This window comes from Tribolium madens, unplaced genomic scaffold (assembly GCF_015345945.1).
Source record: "Tribolium madens isolate multiple individuals breed KSU strain unplaced genomic scaffold, Tmad_KSU_1.1 Scaffold_2;HRSCAF=44;Tcas5.2_LGX, whole genome shotgun sequence".
Taxonomy (NCBI): Eukaryota; Metazoa; Arthropoda; class Insecta; order Coleoptera; family Tenebrionidae; genus Tribolium; species Tribolium madens.
The window spans coordinates 6,709,533-6,730,697 of NW_025400995.1; the positions used below are offsets into that span (position 1 = coordinate 6,709,533).

Genomic DNA, 21,165 nt, shown 5'->3' on the forward strand with positions numbered 1-21,165 from the left:
ATGTATAATTTTCTTTAAGAAATAGTTTTTGTTAAGTTTGATATTTAAAAAACTAAACATTTTTATTTAATTTAAAAGTATTACAATTATCAAAAAATAAATTTTGTAGGAGAACTAAAATATTTCAAATAATTTTGCGGTTTTTTCCTGGTTAAATAAATAATTTTGATTCGATTTCAATTACAATTACAAAACTAATAGAAAACTTAGGGCCGATTTACGGAACGTGTTAATCCCAATTAAATTTTAATTAACTTGGCGTTTGTCAATGCAAAATCATTTATTTTGTTGCCATTACAACTCAATTCGAATTAGTTTAATTTTGAAATAAATTTTAATTTCGCTTTCTGCTCAAATAATTAAACCAGTCGCGATAAACGCACACGTGGAATTAAACCTTCTTCTCGCAAATAAGCAATGATTTAATTCATTTGTTGTTTTACATAAAATCAAGTTCAAAGTATACAAATCCTATATCGTACAAAAATTATGTTAATTAATTTTATCTTGAAAAAAAAAACAGTTAAAAAAATTATTAAGTTAATAATGTGTTTTATATTTTTCTTTAAGTAAATGGTTTGTTAAATTTTTCATTAAAAAAATTCAAAATTTTCATTTAATTAATTTGATGTTTGTCAATTCAAAATAAATGTCAACTTAATTCGAATTAGTTTAATTCTGAATTAAATTTTCATTTCGCTTTCTGTAAACCGGGTCCTAAAGGAATTTATCTTGAAACTACGTCAAGTTTGCTTACGACCTTGCCTGCTTGCGGTTAGAAGGGTCGGTATCCACAGCAGGGGCTGGTTTATTGAGGCCTCATTTTCACTTTGTTCGACTGTACATGTTTCGGACTTCCACAACAAAACATCCATTGGCTACGAATTTGTCGAAGATTTGTGATCAGTTTCCGAAAGATTGTAAATTAATTCAGTCTTGCGGGCGCTTGTCACAAATTTTTTACAAATGTTTTCATCAATTGTGTATTCTGAAATTTTTGTTTTCTGAGTGACTGGTCAAAAGTATTTAAAGTTTTTGTTGAAATTTTCTGTGCAGTTTTTGAGAGTGGGGTAAAAGCTAAAAGTACATACCTGATCGTGAATGCGTAGATGACCAAAACGCGCCTCGGACTTGTCCAGTTTAAAAAAGAAGAGTGTTTTTGGAAGTAGTGGCGTGTAGATTCGTTTTAGGTATTAGCGCAATATTTGAGAAAGCACTAAAATAAAGGGCTATTTGAAAGCTGTTGTATTTAAAGATTTAAACTGCAATTTTCGATAGTGATATTTTTTATTATTTTTGCATGAAGTGTTAGAAATACCTATTCGCTTGAATACAATTATTTTGTTACGTCACTTGTTCGCGTGCCCTCTTATGTTTGCGCGTAATTAGGCCTCGCCCAAGTGTGTACTTTTAGCTTTTACTCCACTCTACATGTTTCTTTAGTCTTGTTTACTCCATAGTTTTTTTTTCTTATTGTTTTTTTCCCAATCTCTTACTGTTAAATAATTTAATATTTTTAAACTTTATTATTTTGTAAAATAAATACTGGAAAGTTTTTAGACTTTTGTAATATTGGGCTGACAATAGTTACAATTACAGAATAAATAAAATGTAGTTGCATTTTTTTTAACTAAATTATAACCAAAAACATTAAGATAAGAAGTTGCTCATTAATATTTTTCCAAACAAATAAAAAAAATATTTATTTTAAGCTTTAAGAATTCATTAATAAACAGGAATAGTAATTGCCACAAACACTGTTGTTATTTTATAAGCTTTTGCGTATTTTATGTTAATTGTTTGTCACTTTACTCTTAATGGTCTTGACAACTTTTGTCTTTTTTATTTACCTGAAATTTTTAGAAGTGACGATTTTTTTTTGGTATACCTAAGCTAATACACTTTTACGAGTTTAATAAGTTTAGTTAGTCTCACGTTTTAGGGATAAAAAATATATTTGTAAGTTCAATAATAAGTCAGTACAAATAGCTCACTTTATATATTTTGAGGTATATGTGGCGCATCTATGCGGATATTAAGTTGAAAATTGAATTTCTGCCTCCGAGTCGTCTGTAAGCTTTTATTATTAGGTAATATTCGATTTTTAAAATCTGCTTTAGGTTTGGAATTTTATTTATTTTATTATGTTGCATAATATTATTAAATGTTGGGAGTAGAAGGTAAAAGCTTTGTCGTTGATAATTTAACTTTGAAGCTTTTAGAAATGAGAGGAGAAATACAAAAATAAAGCTTTGAAATATAGTTAAAATACCCTCTGCGTTAAAAGTAGCCTTATTGACACCCTTTAAAGTGATACGTAATTTTATAATACATTTATGCGTTGTATGGAGATAGAAACAGTTTCGACATAAAAGCATTCTGTAATTGAATAAACTCTTGACTAAAAAGCTCACAAACTGAAATTTTATTAGGTTATGACGGCTTTCAGCATTACTTTACATCTGCAATTGCCACCTGATCAATAAACAAATTTATTAAAAACGATTTTTTTAATTATTCGAATTTGAGGTAATTCGGTTACGTGTTTGATAATGTATCGAATTATACGTCCAGTTATGATGAACGTGTAGCGAACTACTTTGGCTGTTGTTAACTATAATAAATACATTATAGCATCAGTAATGCAGTTATAGAACTGAACCCTGTCACAGCTTCAGAATGTTGTTTCGATAAACCAATTACATAACCCTTCATAGGACAAACATCAAACCGCACCAGGTTATGTCAAACTGTACATCACAAGATCCATTATCACTAGTTTAAGATTACACCCCAATTTTGCCCCCCGCCTTTTTTAACTACCTTCAATCCCTCATCACTTCAATAAATTTATTTAAAACCACCCTGTCAATTTAGGTAAATACATGTGCCAATTTCCAGTAAAAATCACTAAAAGCTCATGTTTTGACAAGGTGTGAACGTTTACAAATTGCCACTTAAAACCATTGTGCATATTTCTAAAGACTTCAATTGTTTGCTTTTTTCCACGTTTACCTACCTAGTCGAGGACCTTTTTATTTTGATTTAACCGAATTTTTTTTTGTTACACTACCACAAAAATAATATTTAATCAAATTTATAGCCACATTGCAGATGTGAAAGATAATTGACGATCCTATTTCACCACTCCACTTACAAATACCGACCGCAACTTGAGTTTATCCAATTTCACTTCATTGTCGCCCCTAAACTCACTCCTTTTGTATTTTCCACTTGCACAATATGGAGCCTACGACTCACAACACAGCAAATTATTCAAAAATAACCACTTTTTAAAGCTTATTTTTTGCATTGCTACGAAGAGAAAAAGCTCATTATTCTTGTGCCATTGGCAGCACCAGGTGTTTCAATAATTAATTATTCTAGATACTATCTTTTGCGCTTTTTATTACTTAAACTAAATTTATTCTTAACCACTAAGTGAAATTATCAAAATTTTGAAAAACATAAACCTTGGAATTTTTTCTTTCAGATAGGTTTTTTGTATGTATTATTACGAATTTTTATCAATTTGATAACGTTGATGGTGAATGGCGCGGTAGGCCGACATATTTGCTTAATTATTATGTGGCGACCTATTGCACTTAGCACTTATCAAAAAATTTATGAAAACAATTAGGTTGATAGGAAACAGTGATATGGCTTACCACGTGGATTACAGACTCGCGGTAAGCTGTTTCGCTGTTTTCTAATGGCTCTAAATTACCCCAAATACGAAATTTTGAGATTCAAAGAAGACTAGGATTTGTGTGTCAAGTTTTGGGACTATGGTTGTAGTATTTGATTACTAACATCTACACAACCTTATGTCCCGCAACTGGGCATGCATTGTCGTCATAAAAATGAGGTACCCAGTTAGGAAGGAGAAATGTCTACCTCTTGAAGACGAGTAAGAGGGACGATTTTTCTCTCCTGACTGTGCTTCTCGAAATCATCAAGTCTGCTCTAGAAGGAAATTGTTATTCCAGGGATCCAAACACCTAAATGTCCGCTTTGTGGGTTCTTCATTTTAATCCTTTTTTCTAATGGAAAAAATGCAGGAACTCATAGATCGTGCATTTTCGTTTAGCGTTTGCCAAACTAATTAGGTTTAATTAATTGTGATTGTAAAAGAAAAAATTCCAAGCAATTGGTGCATAGTGATGTGGTAATGGTCATGAAATGTGATGGGTGCTAATTTGGCCGGTGATGGAGTCTGCTGAACTCTGAGTATTTAATAAAGCAACCCTCCCAAACGCAGTTGTGTCAAAATTTATGAGTTTTTTAGAAACAAGCGTTTACATTTTTTTTGAGTTTCAATAATATAGAAATGGTTATTTAAACTGTAAAAGTTATTAAAATTCTTGTGGTTTCTCGCGAGGGTTGCCGCTTTGGCGCCGAGTGTTCGGGGTCGTTTCCGACGTAAAGGGTATATGCATGTGTTGAAAGGGGCTTTAATTTAATGAACGGTTGCCATCACCCCTCTCCCTGGCATCAAAAGTCCTGTGTCCTTTCGAAGCAACTCTGCAAAACCGCCAGCCTCGTCTCTCACCTTTGGTCAAATTTGGGCAATCGAAAACAAATTGATTGCTTAATTTTAGGTGTTTGTCGAGTAGAAATGGCCGGAAATGATCGTTTTAATTTGAGAATAGCATTTGTTCGAAAACTTTCAAAGTTTACAACAGCATGTCCGATTTGTGGGGGTGTGAAAGGTTGCATGGACATACTGAGAAACTCTGAAGTTCCACCCCCTTTCGCTATGTGCAAAAACGGAAACAATTAAATCAACAATGGTTGGTTTGGTCGGCGCACGGTCCCTGCTATTCGGACCAAATCTTGCAGAAAATACGTTTTTGTTAGGATTATTCCACATTGAAATCGTTTCATATTTAATAGGAAATATGCTTTGTTGCATTTGTACATTTCGGGACGGCTGAGGCTGTAATTACGTAAAAATCCACCCTTAAATCAATATTCAGGGGTGGATTATTTTAAACAACGCCTTCATAGAGACATTACATATGTTGATTGTTTTATTACAACTTGAATAGGGGTTTGCGAAATTAGCTTATGATTACATCCATCACACGGTATTTACCGCGCTATTAGTTAATAAGAGGGTGCTAGCCCCTGAGGACATACCCCCAAAGGGGTGTCCTCTCGTCCCTTCAATACCTATTTACATACATAACTCGTAATCCGATCTTCTTGTCAATTGTCATGTGATCAGTTTCTCTCACTCGATACTTTCTAAATTTCTTTCAAAATTTCCGATATTCTTAATTGATTCCTCAAACTCACCCTAAATTATGACAAGACTAAATCTACCGATTACTAGGGGTGGCAAACTATCACTTATCAGATATAATTGATACTGAACGCCGTCAATAACCATTTGGACACGCCTGCTTTAGACATAGAAAGACCTAATAAAAAGGATGATTACATCAATGCTTTTATTCACCAAAAAGGGGATCACCCTGTATTATGCAACATAATCAAAACAATTATTTTCACCCATTCGACTAATTGGTCAAATGTTGATTGTACAAGTGAAATTTTCTCCGACAGATAAGTATCCGGTTTTTTTTTCTATTATTATCACAACGAATGGAAGAAGACATCAATCAAAATAATCAACTGCATGCAGAGTTCCTCGATGCCGTTTCGTGTTATCAAATGACTTGGCCTCAAGGAACTTTCAATGCAGCTGATGATTATCATCACCACCACGAGGAGTTTTCAAGAAGAAAGAAACATGTTGCTTTCTGTTTGAGATCCTCGATTCTGAATTTAAGTTAGATAAAATTCAGTCTCAGGATTCTCACACTGAGGGTGATTTATTGACTACGGATCATCGGCTTTGATTTTTGATTGATTTCACAACTTAGTTTTGTTTTTAGATTCACTAGGAGCAAATTTTGGTAACAAAAAGAAGATTTCTACGATTTTTTTAACTAATTTCACAATTATTCTGAGAAATACAATAAGGTGTATCTAAATATTAACTACTCGTAATGTTATTTCCTAATTTAGTTTTGTTTTTAGATTTACTGGATGCTAATTTGGTACATTTTTCCACAGCAAGCAGGCAGGATTTTTAAGTTTTCGTTGAAGATTGAACATGTTGATAAGTCTCCAGTTTGGACAAGAATTTTAGAATTAATTATTTGAGAGTTTGAGATGAAGTTTGACCAAATGTTTGATTGAGAAACATTGGCAATCTTCCTCTTTAATTCTCAATAATTAGGAGCTTTACAATTTGCCTTTCAAGACAACTCTTAGGTTTTTGTTGAAGATGTTTTAACCACAATGTTTAGAATTGTCCAGTTAGAAGAAGAATTTCAAAATTAAGAGTTAAGACGATGGTCGACTAATTTTTGTTTTGAAATAATTTGTCGATCTTCATCTTTAGCTCTTAATAATTACCTATAAGCCAAAACTAGGATTTCTACAACTTAGAATTTAATGCACGTCTTACCCAATTTTTAATATTAGGTTTTTGTTAAAGATTATAAATATAAACCACAATATTTTGAATTGTCAGTTACCAAAGTGTTTGTTTTGAAATTGTTTGGTGATATGTATCAAGTCACTGTTTATTTGAATAAATCCAAAAACTGTTTATGACAGTCCAGAATTTTGTTTTAAAGTTTTTTGTAGATTGTTCTGTTTTGTTAGAATTTTCCTATTTTTTGTCAGACCATTTAATCAAAAAATTATATTTAAGGACCAATAAAAAATTATTTGTAGCTGGAGATTAGAGTGATCAACTGGTTGAATCTCAAATCCATTGAGTACTCTTTACTTCAGCTGTGGATAATTACTATCATTCAAAAAATTTTAAACTTTTTTATGGATTATTAACTTTAAATTGGATTAGAGCATCATTCAGACCATGTCTGATTTAATAAAACACTCTTTCATAAGTGAATTTGCTTGGGTGAGGATCTTATCAAAAATACTCAAAAACAGGACACCAACACCGAGATTTTAGATTTTTAGACTTGTGGACAACAAAAAACGCAAAAAAGGTGTATCACTTTAAATCAAATTTGAACCGACTTGTTATACCATTTTGTTTTAGCGGATACCAAACGATTAAAAAAGGAAAAATGAAGACAATTTTCAAAGGACTTTTATCGAGATGAAAGTTGTGTACATTGTGTCTACAGCAAAAAGAAGACTGGTTATTTTTGTTTTCAGGACGAATGAGTTAATGATTTAAGTTTCTGATCTGATTTTCTACAGACATAAGTTATTATTGACTAGCTTATGTTTAAGGTAAATATTGCAACATAAAATTTGTTTTTACTTTGTATACATAAGTATTTGAAGACCGACAGTATCTGTGGTTTGTCTCAAGTCGTGGTGGGTTCAATATTCGATTTTGATGCAATATTGTCCTTACACGACTTGAAATGCGCTTCGGATTTTCAACGATATTGGAGCCAGTGGAGCTGAACTCATTTATTTTTGTCTTGCATTTGTGATTTTCAGGGTTGTGACAATAACTGAAACCTGTTTCAGGACGTGGTGGGCTTAATATTTTATTTAAGTAATATTATTGCCCATTCACTTCCTGGAATTGGTCTCGGTTTCTCAACGAACTCAAATTTTCATCAATTTTTGTTGGTCGACTACTGAAACGCTAAGAAGTGAAATCTGTGGTGTGCATTATTCGGACTTACTATATTTTGATAAGTATATAATTTTCTTCTATTTTTTCGGGGTTGTGACAACAGCTGGGGCCCGTTTTAAGGCATTTTGTTGTCATTATTTGGTTTTGAAAATAATATTGGCACACATTATGCCCTAAATTGAGCCGTAGACTTTCATCAACTCTCAAATAATTTTAATCAACATCGGAAAAATTAAATGACTACTCTACATTTTTTTTTTTTTTGGTTCGATGCTTAGAATAGTAGTTATCTTTAAGTCAATAAAATCAGTTGTGCTATTTTACACCATTATTTATTATTTGGTGCATAATTGTCTTGTTTCTGTTTTACAGAGCAGTGTCAATAGCTGTGTTTCGGTACAAGGCCTGGGCTTTAACATTTAATTTTTTAAATAAATGTGGAGTCTCTGCCTTTTACTGAGGCTCAGCTTTTCAACGAACTTCAAATTGTTGTACAAGTAAAAGAATTGGACGAGGATTTTCACTTATGATTATTTTTTTTATTTTTGAGTTAAATTGTTATTGCACATTTACTATGAATGAGGGTTTGGTATAGAGTGGCCTATCCCATATTTATAAACTTAGTTTTACTCTCAGACCACCTGCTTATTGTTCAAAATTTAAATAAAACACTGGCCTCACGTTTTAAACAAAAAATATGACCGGTAAAGTGACTGTATTTGAAACAAAATAAAATTTTGAAAGTGAAAATATTAACTTTTATTAGGAATTCGCCCAATGTGGGTTAAGCCACTTTAATTCTCAACACTTCACATATATGTATAGACTAGTTAATGTATCATTCAAAGTTTTTCCAGAACTGTGTTTATTTTTAAAATACTGTTAAACTATATGTTTAACGATTGGGGAAGTACTGAAAGTCAACTCAAGTACAAGGAGGTTAGTTTTAAGTAAAGAAATTAACTTCTCTTGTGCTTAGGATTGAAGGTCAGTTAGAACATCATTGGGTATTTTTACTTTAATTGTGTATTTTATACTATGAAAATTAATTTGAATTGATATTACTGTTTGAAATCAGCTTTAATTGGTCACTAAGTACTGAGACGCGGTTCAGAGGCTGAAGCAATTATTTTTAAATTAAAAAAATAATCAGCTTTAACCTTTGGGCTGTTGATCAGTTTATGCATCATTTGGACATACCATACTTTAAGATATTGTCTTGTATTTTTTTTAGAATTGTGACTTTTTATAATAACGTAGATACATTCCTCATAATTGATTTAATTTCTACTTTTCAGCGTTGTCTGTGATAAAATCTGTGTTTCATTTCAAGGTCTTGGCTTCAATATTTTGGTTTTGAAAAAAATATTGATCCAGAGCCTTTGACTGACGCTCAGTTTTTCAACGAACTTTAAATTGTTATAACAATGTATTGTTTTACAGTTTAGATGAATAGGACGAGGATTGAGTCGCGGTTCTCACTTGTGCCGACTACATTTTTGAATTCTACTACAGGTTAAGTATAGTATCAGATAATGCATCATTCGGACAATTTAAATTTTGTTTTTTTTAGGACTGTGACTTTGCTTCGACTCGTCTTCAGGCATTGGTCAAGTACTGATACTCGGTTCTGAGTGCAGGGAGGTTAGTTTTAAGTATAAATGAATTAACTTGCCTTGAACTTAGGACCGAAAATCAGTTAGAGCATCATGCGATTTTTTATTTTTAAGTGCGAAAATTCTTTTTTTGATACAAACAAGCTGTGTCTCGATTCTGTGCTTGCTGGTCTTATTTTATTTATTAAAAGAAAATACAGACCTGCATGCCCAGTATTGAGCTGCCGTTTATCTCCAGCGTAAAAAATCTGTTTTAATTGAACAGGAGTGTAGGTCCATTTATTGTAATTTTTCAATTTAAATGTTATGAATTTAATTACACTTAACAATTTTGTTAGCTATAGGTGTATAGAGTGCAAATGTATTTTATTTTTAAGAGGATTTTAATCAATTCTTAAGTCCTTTACTTGCGGATTACATATTTTGGTTTGGATATTAAATATGTACCGTGAGTAAGTCTTGAGTTTTGGTCCAATCGACATTCACCGCCGTCATAATTTTCTTTTTATTGTTTGACTCAGTTGTATTATTCGATTTTTGTGTAATACACGTTGTTTATCAGAATTGTGATCGTTATCAGTGTCTGTTGTAGAAAATAATGTGAAAGGGCATAAAAAAGGTTTTGCAAATAATCGGATAAATTTTCCAATTTTTCAAATTGAGTTTAGCGTAATAAACTTAGTTATTATTCTGAAGTTTTTCGGAAAACATGAGAAAATAATCAGTTATTGGTTTTCCTTGTGTAAGCGGCAACAACAAAGTCTGTTACAAAGTGGTTGTATGGCTTGTTTTGTTCAAAATAACTCATCAAAACAGTCTTTGAGCGGTCTGGCTCCCCGACGTCGCTTATTACAGCATTTATTCTACCTAACGAAGACCTACTTAGCATACATTAGGGTCGCGTTCTCGCGTTTCCGCATATTTACGAATAGCTTCGTTCCAATTGTGATTTTCCATATCGATCATCGAGGACAAAGTCGACGATTTTGTGCTCCAACGCCGAGTGTGAACCGTTCTTTGAGCTTCGCCGTTGGCGGGGATGGAGGGCGAGCAGGGCGGAAAGGGTGGTTGAAGCCCCGCCAGTCCCAGGGGATGCTACTAGTCTGTAATTAAACTCCCAGCTACTGGCAGAGCTGACTGTAGCCCGCTGGCTTGCTTCCCCTCCGTATCTCTTCGCAACTTCACGAACAAGGATAATGTTATACAACCTATAGCGAAATTGATCGCGGGATTCTGGCTGTTGTATGTGTTGCATAGACTTTAAGCGGATCGGATTATGGATTTGAACGGATTTTTCCCTTTTTCATACGCTTGTGTATACCTACTTAATTAACGAAATAGCTCATATGGCTGCCGCACGACCAAAGCCCAAATCTCGCTTCTTATCCTCCTAATCCCCCACGTCAACAATACCAGAATACCACCCAAACAATTTGCAAAATTTACAATTCCGCCATGCACCGCGATGCTTTCTTCATCGTTATTGCCAATATCGTTTGCACCAAATCGGGCAAAATGGCTGATGATTGCCGTCTGGCCTCTCGTTTCGTGCGTTTTATTCGATCGTGCGGACATATCACGGACTGACAGTGTGTTTAGGAACACAATGCGTGACACGAGATACGGTCAGAACCGTGACCAGAATCAAGTACAATAGTTTCATCGATCTATGGACTATTCGGACGGAAACCACGATTGAAAATGCACTAATACGCCTAAATTAACTCTAGTGCTTTACGGCTTTAGCTTTCGAACAATTTCACTAAAAGAGCTAATTTGATTTTTGTTTTATTTATTTGCCTGCCGTATTCAAAGTGACTCGTTTTTACCACTTTTCAATGATTAAACAAAGAGAATTATTTATGCTAATTTTATTTAATATTTAATCGATAAATGCATTACGCCTGCTACTTTATTATGTTCACCCTCCTACAAATATTTACCGGTCATATATACTAAAAAAATTTTCGTTATTTCATTTATTTTGCACTCAAACACGTTGTCTAAACACTGTCATTTATGATATGTTTTCGGCACCCCCTAAATACTTTGGTACACAGGCAAGGGTAAGGTTATATTGTTGTCAAAAATGCATATGGCGACGATAATAAAATGAAAGACTTATTTAAACTGTATATGGGCGTTGTTACTGTTACCCTTCTCTGATGCACACAATGAATTAAAACATCTACAACCAACTACAACTTTGTCATGTTTTTTGACGAAGCCATTGTTTGGCGTTTAGTCATATGTCTCTATTTAAGTATATTTACAAAAACAAAATTTTTAATAATAAAAATGGAAAAATGTATTTATGTTGATACTTACATTTCTCGGTCAAGTAGATAATTGTTAAAAAGTGTATTTCTGTATAAGTAGAGATTTCGTAAAATAATAGTGATAAAAGTCGAATAGTCGCAGGTGCTGTCATCACAATGGGAGAGTCTTTGAAATATAAGAATAAAATTATTTAAATAAGGCCGTGATTGAAATTCAACATGGCGCAGCCTGGCGTCCTTTTAATCCAAATGAATACACTTATTGTCTATTGTAAAGTAGGAATAATGCCAATATTTAGGCAACAACTGCAAATGTACAAGAAACAACTGAGGGTTTCTGAGGGAGATTTTCATTTATTTGGTGGGGGTTTAAATGGGAGGTGCTTATTGCAGAGTGTGGCAGTAAGGTCGCCATTTTTTTGAAAAGTCGTGATTTTTTTTACGATTTCTCAAATTTGTAATGAAATTGGTTGTGTCAAAATTGGTGTATGCAAATTATTCGGATTTGTACGAAGATTTCGGTCTATCAGGGTAGTTGCGAGAAGGACAGTTGAACAACATGGCTGGGCGTGTCGTTTGATTTTTCCGGAAGGGCAGACAAGCTCGCGATTGGCCGGAGTTGGCTCCTCCTCGCGACTGTTATCAAATATTGGTCCACAAATAGTTCGTGTTTGTTACATGTTTAGATGCCCAGATGGGTCTCTCACTAGTATAGTTTATTCAGTCGGCGGGTCGGTACATAATTAATAATCTGACCCAAACTGATAGGAATTCATAGCCAGTTTGTGTAGATGTGGTGCCGCAGTGGTCGCAATGTGCAGTAACGAGACTCCGGCTAACACCTCGCCGAGGCTGCCCATGCCGTTCGCCCTCGAGAGCGGCCCCCGGGCCCTTCTGCCCATCGACCAGTACCGGCTGCAGCTGTACCAGTATGCCGTCGCCGAGCGGCTTCGTTACCCTCTATTGAACCCTTTCCCGACGCCGCTGACCTGCTACCCGCTCTTCCCCAGGGCTCTGCAGCCCGAGGAGCCCAAGCCCCAGCACAGCTACATCGGCCTCATCGCCATGGCCATCCTCAGCTCGCCGGAGGGAAAACTCGTGCTTTCGGACATTTACCAGCACATCCTCGACCATTACCCTTATTTCAGAACCCGAGGGCCAGGCTGGAGGAACTCCATTAGGCATAATTTGTCGCTTAATGATTGTTTTATCAAGGCGGGAAGAAGCGCCAACGGAAAGGGACATTACTGGGCCATTCATCCCGCAAATGTCGACGATTTCCGAAAAGGGGACTTTAGGAGGAGGAAGGCACAAAGAAAGGTGAGGAAGCACATGGGGCTTGCCGTCGATGAAGATGGGGCTGATTCACCCAGTCCGCCTCCCTTGTCCGTCAGTCCGCCTGTCGTGCCGGGGCCCTCCACCTCCGTTTATCACACAGTAAGGGTTTCAAATTTATATCAGCTTTGAAGGTGCAAAAAGCAAATTTGCCTTTTATTTCGTCTTCAAATTCGGACAGAAAAATACCCGGAAAACTCTATACAATACTGGCATTCGCCAGATCTTTTGTTTCAATTAAAATTTGCACTCATTTCAAAATAAAAAACAATATTAAAACTTTTTTTTTTAATGTCGATAAGTATCGAAATGTTACAAACAAATTGTGCCACTCAATTTAGCAAAAAAAAATTCATTTCAGAAACTGTTAAAGAAGAAAATCAGTGGAAAAACTTTTAAAATTTGAAGCTCTTCATAAAGGAGTAGATAAGCTAAATATTTATAAATATTCTTGACGTTTATGATAAATTGATAATACCTAACAGAGAAACTCTTCTGAAAAGAACAAACAAAAAATGTAATGTTTTCAGCACAACAAACTTTTATTAACGAAATTAATTGATTAGTAAATATGTATTTTAATCGGCTTAAATCAATGCGCTACCTTCTGTTGCATTTTATATTTGTTCTTTGATACATTAATAAGAGAATGTTTTGGTTGAGAAAAAACGGTGTTAAATTATCTGAAAATTTTCAATTATTCATTTAATCAAATATTTTCCATATCTTAGAGATTGTTTACAAAATTACAAATCAGTTGACAAAACAGCATTTTTGTAAGTTCAAAAATAATTCAGTGGCATATTGTCTATTGTCAAGCTAACTACCCAATCATTTTTTTTTTGAAAACGGTTAAAGGTAACAAAGTCGCTTCCCTAATTGTAAAATTAATTATTTGTATTTTTTTACAATTCTTACATTTTTTAGCCACAGGAATAACGGGTTAATTCTGTTCCTTAATATACCTAAGTAATTTGGTTTCAAATTCAATTTTAGAATTTTTTTGAAATCCAATGTATGTAATTCAAATTTAGGTAAAAGTCGAAACATTTTCCTACAAGATTAAATTAAAAAAAATACAGTTGTGGAAGCGACTTTGTTATCTTCAACCCTTTTCAATTTCACCTAATCCCCTTAGAGAAAATGGATCAAATTCATCGTTCAAATCTTTTTTTTTTTTTGATTAGCAATAGCAAAATTTGAAAATTGTCGAAATTGTGTATGAAAAATGCTTAATTATTATTTACTGGTTTAGGTAATATTCCAAATTTTGTCTTGTTATTTTTCCAACTTTCCACTTGCAAAATGCGGAAATTATTTATGTCTTGGTTTGTTCAGGTGCCGGCTCGGGGTCCGTCTCGCAAGCGGCAGTTCGACGTGGCCTCGCTTTTGGCTCCGGATTCCGGTGAAGATACCAACGAAGAGGACATCGACGTCGTCTCCAGTGACCAACATCAAGAGACTTCACCCAAACAGTGGCCTAACATGTTTCCCATCGTTAATTATTATCAAGCATTGTTACAAGCGAGGCCGGGAACGACTGCAGAAACTGCCACCGACACCACAGACTCTTAAGTGATTTTTAGTGAATTGTGGTTTCAAAAGTCTAAAGTAAAAAATCTACTTAAAGACTGTCCGTTATATACATTTTTTTTTATACGAATAGTCACTGTTCATATTAGATATATTTATTGTTCTGTTACAAAACATTTCAATCAGCGTTTTATTATTTTCTTAACAATACCAAAATTTGTATATAAAAGTAAATGTGTATGAGAACTGTATCTATATTATATGTAAATATATTACGTATATCCACTCATTTTTTAATTTACCAACCATTCACAAACCAAAACAAACCAAAGAAAATGCAAAAAAAAACAATTATATAGTTGCATAGCAAAGTGATGGTGTATCCAGTGAAGTGATTTCAAAAATATACTGAACTTAGAAATAAGGTATAGTGTGTGAAGTGGCTTTTAGAAAAACAAAAAATTTCAAAAAACTGCTAGGCTATAGTACCTCATGTGAAAATGTGAAAATAAGCTATAATCTTGATAAACAAAAAAAAACATAGAAGACCTAATATATATAAAGTGATAGATCCCGTATTTAAAAATTGGAAATAAAAGGTAAGTTTCACTTTTGAAACGACAAAAATTTAAATACATAGTTGATTTAAGTTGAAATCATTTTTTATATCAGAGAGTGTATAGTGCGTTTCAACACATAAATTCTATTTTTTTTTCAAATTTTTTTCAAATTCACAAATCACTGAAACAAATCCCGTATCACACATTAGTATTCTGTTTTATTTCATTGAAAAAAATCAAGCTGCAATTTTTCGAAATTATTTATTAAAAAATCAAATTTTTGACCTGGACACATTTATATTTGGTTGTTTTTTTTTTAATGTGAATGAAGTTGTGTCACGCTTTTGCTCTTGAGAAGTAAGGAATCTGCGGGCAAGTTTGTCCTTTTAGTAATTCGATCAAAAGCATGAATGAAGCTGAAGGGCTTTAAAAAGTACGTACTTAAGCCGTAGGAGGTACAAATATTGTGGGATTTTGACAGTAAGTACTCATTGTAACATCCTAATCTACTTGACATGGGGAATGAGCAGCATTGTGGTCGTGTACCATTCAAGTCTGTTTTGGTAAAAAGATTTAAGACTTTATACCTAGGGATGATTTGGTAAGCTTTTAAGCCTAATAAGAGAACAAAATGGTAAAAATGACTGTAATTTCTTTGGTAGTTGTTGAAAATTATGACACGTGCATTGTGGAGTGCACTTCAGGGGTGAGAAAACAGCATCTACCAAACATCGAACGAGTCCATTAAAATTCATCCCCAAGAAGCGAATACTTTTATGGTGGTAAATGTGATGTTTCATGCACCGGTGCGTTATAATAGCGTAGCAATTGTAATTGTATTTATTGGACTGTGTAAATTAGTAAATAATTGTCGTCCTAAACAGAGGCCCTGTTTCAATGCTTTGTTAGCTGAATTCAGAGTCTCCCGCCGAGACTTACTTACACTTCGGGAATTATTTCAACCCGCCTCGGCCTCAGCCTGACGCACTTATTGTATTTACAATAAGTTACAAAACGCGACCGACCGGATAAATATTTTATTCGTTATTCTTTCCTATTCAACAAAAGCGTCAATGCATTTTTTCGCCCTTTACACTACCATACATTCGACACACCAGAGCTGCTAAACCAAGACTAAATTACCCAAATTACTAACCAAATTGATTCGAAAGCTTTTAAACGCCTACACTTCCTAATTTCTGCTTCCGAAACGCTAAAAGCTTAAAAATTATCAAAAGTCGAGCGCACTTACGATTTTTACCAATCAATTCTTCCCCCACACATTTTTAAAATTCTCATACAACACTCCAAACGCTAAAAGCGACACTAAAAACGCCCCAAAACCTCATTTTCCAAGACTCAAAAAATTAATATAAACCAAAAATTGCAAATGTTTTGATAAAAATAAAGCAATACAGAATATTCCATTTCCTTTTTTTATATCTGTATTATGGTCAAAATAAAATTAAAAACCCAAATGTTAATCTTATTTTTTAGAATTTACCTACAATTAAAATAAGAGTGATGTACTAGAGTGATATACTAGATATAAATATTTTTTTGACAATTCTAATTATTTTTAGTGTCATTTTTATGTAAATGCATTTTGATAGAATACAAACCCTATTTGTACATTTTTCCATCAAAATGAAATAAATCAATACTCAAAATTGTTTATACCTAGCTAATAATAAAAAGAAGAATCGTCTGACAAATTTATTCTGATCTTGACTTATCACTTGAAAACTGTGATCCTCGGTCGATTTCCGCTCTAAAAAATTTCATTTGAGGCTAAAAGCGGGGAGGGAAAAACTGCTTTGTGGATTGAAAATTAAAACCACCTTCTGCTGTAGTTTTTTGAGTTACAAAAATTTGTTCGAAATGATGAGCTTGAATTATGGATAAATCCGACAATCATTTATGTATACATAAAACCGGATGTGGATGAATCTTAATTGGGTTGAATTTTAATGAAAGGAAATAAAATAAAACTGTTGAAAAAATGTGATGGCCGTTGATAATTGGTGAGAATCGGTTTGTTACCTGGCTGGGTATAAAATTTCTGTGTTGTGATTCCAAACAAGAGTTCGTCCGGTTACGAAGAGTTGAATAATAGTGAATATTCAGAAATTGGAAATGAAATGTATATTTTGTAGGGTTTTGTAAACTTAGGAAACACTCTAGCCAACCCACCTGCTTTTACCGAGAATAACCCCAATAATAACACGATGACAAATAAGTTCTATTCATAACATTTGGCAAATACGAAGATCACTTTTAAGATAAGAAAATATTAAATGTTTTTAAAGCACAAAAGGCCTATTATCGTGAGAATAAATTGACTCGAGTCAAACTTATGCACACGCAAGAACGATACCAGAACAGAATAAACGAATTTTGTCACGTAATAACAACAATTACACAATGTCAAAAGACAGTGGACAGTTTTTATTTGCATACATGGACGCACAACACCGGAGGTGTATTGAAAACAAGAAGGCGGCATGTGTCAATATTAGCTACAACTTCAAGTTGGGAGTGGTGCGCTTTGGAGAGCTTCCTGGGGAGGTCGCTTACAATAAACACTTTGAGAGGGCTACCATACTCTTCATCTTAGTTTACTGTGTTTACAGTTTCATTGACACCAAACTCAATATATCATCCTTCCAACCACACCTAATTAACCAACATCAGTTGGAGAAAAATGTGAAATAAAATCAATATGTTTCGCAAGTTTGGCCGCTTTTCCTGTTCAGTTTCACCTAGCGTCGAAGTTTGTAAGCGGAATCAATCCTAACTCAATAAAACTTCTTTGGATTGTCTTCCAAACTATCAAGACTGTTATTGTCAGTAACTCCACTCGTGACAAAAAGGTTAAATTTGTGTAGCGTTACAATAGAACAAACAAAATAACACAACATTTAATAAACACATAAACTGCGTAGTAAATGAGTCCATCAAAAACCAAAACGTTCATCAATGTAAGATAGCTCACTCTTTATACTCGAGAAACCAACAAAGACAATGATATTTGAAGTTATTTGAAGCTGACTCCTCAACAAAAGCTCCGATGAGCCGTCAACATTAAATGCCCAAGTGTTTGGACCACTTCAGGTTCACATACAAAGAAAACCGTCACTCAAAATACCACTAACATTCCTATTGTAACATATACAATCATTTTATATACTCTTCTCGGACACAATCAATATTATAAATCCAACTCAATGAGGTGCATTCTTAATTCATGATCATTTAATCACACCTTTTGTCCAATACGCGCTTTTTGTTATTTAAACACCATTCCTTCGTGTTTTCTTACGACCACAGATCAAACATCTAGTGACAAAAAACACACTGTATAATGTGACTCAGCACAATCTCAGAAAATTTACTGCCATATTTAAATAAATAACAGCTAAATTTAAACTTACGACACGCGAAACTTAGATTGATACATGTTTGTTTAACTTTCTTGTTTTATCGATACAACCCATTTATACGAAAATAATTAATGGAATACTGTTAATTAAAAGAATGATTGATAGTGAAGTAAGAAATCTACTTTCGTGACAATTGTTCTGTTAAAATGTCTGTTTTGACATTGTTTCAAACGACAATGAACTCTATCGACCAAACGTATCTGTCCATCACCAGATGCAGGTATGATAAAAAAGCAAGTCATTTTAGTATACATTTCTGACAAGAGGGCTATATAATATAGGCATGAGTGCCGACAAAGATGTTTTATTCTTAAATTTGTGCCACTTATAATTGAATAAAAGAAGCTCGAGTTTTCCGTTGATGATTTATTCACTAAAATAAAAAAAAAAAAAACTATTTGTACGATTCAAATATTTTGAGTTAAAAAAAAATTTCGTTTGATTTTTTGTCGAAATTAGCGGTGTCTGGCAATTCTGATGAAAATCAAATAGGAGAAACAGTTTCTGGAAGCTGACAACTGCCAACACACCGTACAACAACAAAGAGAGTAAAACGTCGCTCAGGGTGGTACACAATTGGTGTTGGGGTGTGAGGTTTACATTATTGCGCGTTTACTCGCTGTTTCACACCACCGTACAGATCTGAATAATTCAATAACACTCTAAATAGGCGGCACTAACATCAAAAAGACGCGTTCAAGCCAAAAGCTGAATTTAACATTTTTAAAGGTAGAAAAATCCACCCCTCGAAAAATATTTTTACGAATTACCGGGCGACAGTGCGGCTGTCATCGAAATTATAGGCATAATTACATTTGCGTTTGTTTTATTTTGCTGAAATACATCGAACGTCGACGTCAAAACGCATAATTTCATTGCGGAAAATTCGCTCTAATTGTCTAAGAGGAATTTTACGCGAATTTTCACATAAAGAAAAAATATAAAACACTTTCAATGGCATTCACTTTTCCATAATTTCAACATTTCGCATTGGAAAATAAATGTGCCATTTTAAAATGCTACTTTGTGAAACCAAAGAAATTCAAATAAAAATAACGAAAATTCCGCGCTCCCCCGCTTTTACCACAGTCCCAGTGGTTTTTACAATTTCGCGCGCAGAGACGCACTCGCCCACGCGCCCTAGCAAGACTTTTTCACACAAAACGATTTTAATTACTCGCGCTATTCTTATTTTTATTCCTTTTTCTAACAGTTACTACTTTTTTTTAATTCCAGTAACCACTACATTTTATTTAGCGATGTTGAAATAACTTTTTGTAAAAAAAAGTAGGTGATTATAAAAACGTCTTAGTTAAGACATTACGTGGCAAATGACTTTTGTAATATTTCTACATGTAAGTATTTGGAACTTTTTTCTGGCGTTTCAGTTAAAATCTATTTGAAAGACTTTCGTCTACGTTTTCAAAAATTAAATAGTTTAAAGATATATAAATCTATTAAAAAAATTAATCCCATTTGATCACTACAGTTGAAACTACTTTATAAAAAAAAATCGAATTTAGAGCCGTGTTTATAAAGGTGCAAAAACCTGTTTTGCTGGTATCTATCATTATTACAAAAACTATAAAAATTTTAAGTATAATTTTTTAAAAATTTTAAAATTAAAAAAAAAGGAAAATTAAAAAAAGTTTAAGCCTTGATATATTAAAACCAAAAGCCGATAAAACATATATTTTTAATTTTTATTTTAACATTATTTTTTTGCTATATAAATCATCTTAGATCAAAATTATGACATATTTTAAAAGCTAGTAATAAGTTTTAAGTAAATAATACTGATTTGCTAAATAAAATATTCTAAATGCTAAGAAGGAATGTATTAAAATAAAATTTACTGTGTAAAAAAAATGGAACAAATTTTTCTCTTTTAAGACATTAAGCACTCAAAATCACTTATTGAACAATCCTATATCTAGATAATATGTAAGGCCAATGCGCAAAAATATAATTTATTATTGGTATTTATTATTACTATTTATTATGATTATTAAGTATGGTGACACTTCAATAATAAACAGTTACCTACAATAATTGGAAGTTACTGCAAAAAAACACATCATTTTCTAGATTAAAAAATTGTTTATGCCTGTTTTCACCATTCCCCAGCAATTGCGACATTTTTTTTTTGTAAATATATGTACAGAGTGCGCCAGAAATCGAGCTCTAGAGAAAAATACCAAGTAAGGTAAGATACCAAGAACATGGAAAAAATGTTAAAAAAATTCTATCTATAAAAATCTCGAAGTTATGAGAGTTTAAATTTTGCACTTTGATTCTATTTATTTCTGTTAAAAAAATAATTTTCCAAGTTTTTTTACAGGCTATTAGAAGAGGAAACAAGCTGTGTCCTCAGTTGTAACTCTGTTTAATTAATGTTATTTGTGTTTTTTTTATTGGCAAAATTTTTGTGTCTTTACTAAATAACTATAAAAAAACATACACAAGATCATCAGTATCAAATGTCAAATATCAAAAAATAAATGTCAAAATTTTTTTACAGATAAATTTTTTTAAACATGGTATCTAATCCTACTCGAAATTTTTCTCTGGGGCGCGAGTTCTGACACCCTGTATTTTCGATTTTGTTTAGTAATAGTTTTTTATAGGAGAAATAAAACTATCTCTCCCTAGCGTTCAGTATTTTTACTTAGGGCTTAGTATTTTTACTTAGCGTTTAGTATTTTCACTTAGCGTTTAGTATTTTTAATTTTTGGTTTTTGTGAGTAAATATCTAGC

The 21,165-nt window shown here is 33.2% G+C and overlaps 1 protein-coding gene across 1 annotated transcript; it reads left to right on the forward strand.

Annotated features, from left to right (window-relative positions):
- Positions 1 to 10,432: 10,432 nt before the first annotated feature.
- LOC123006522 (protein lin-31) lies at positions 10,433 to 14,581 on the forward strand. Its single transcript, XM_044401059.1, has 2 exons — positions 10,433 to 12,974; positions 14,211 to 14,581. The coding sequence occupies exons 1-2, from the start codon at positions 12,351 to 12,353 to the stop codon at positions 14,445 to 14,447; spliced, it is 861 nt and encodes a 286-aa protein (XP_044256994.1). The 5' UTR covers positions 10,433 to 12,350; the 3' UTR covers positions 14,448 to 14,581.
- Positions 14,582 to 21,165: the final 6,584 nt, after the last annotated feature.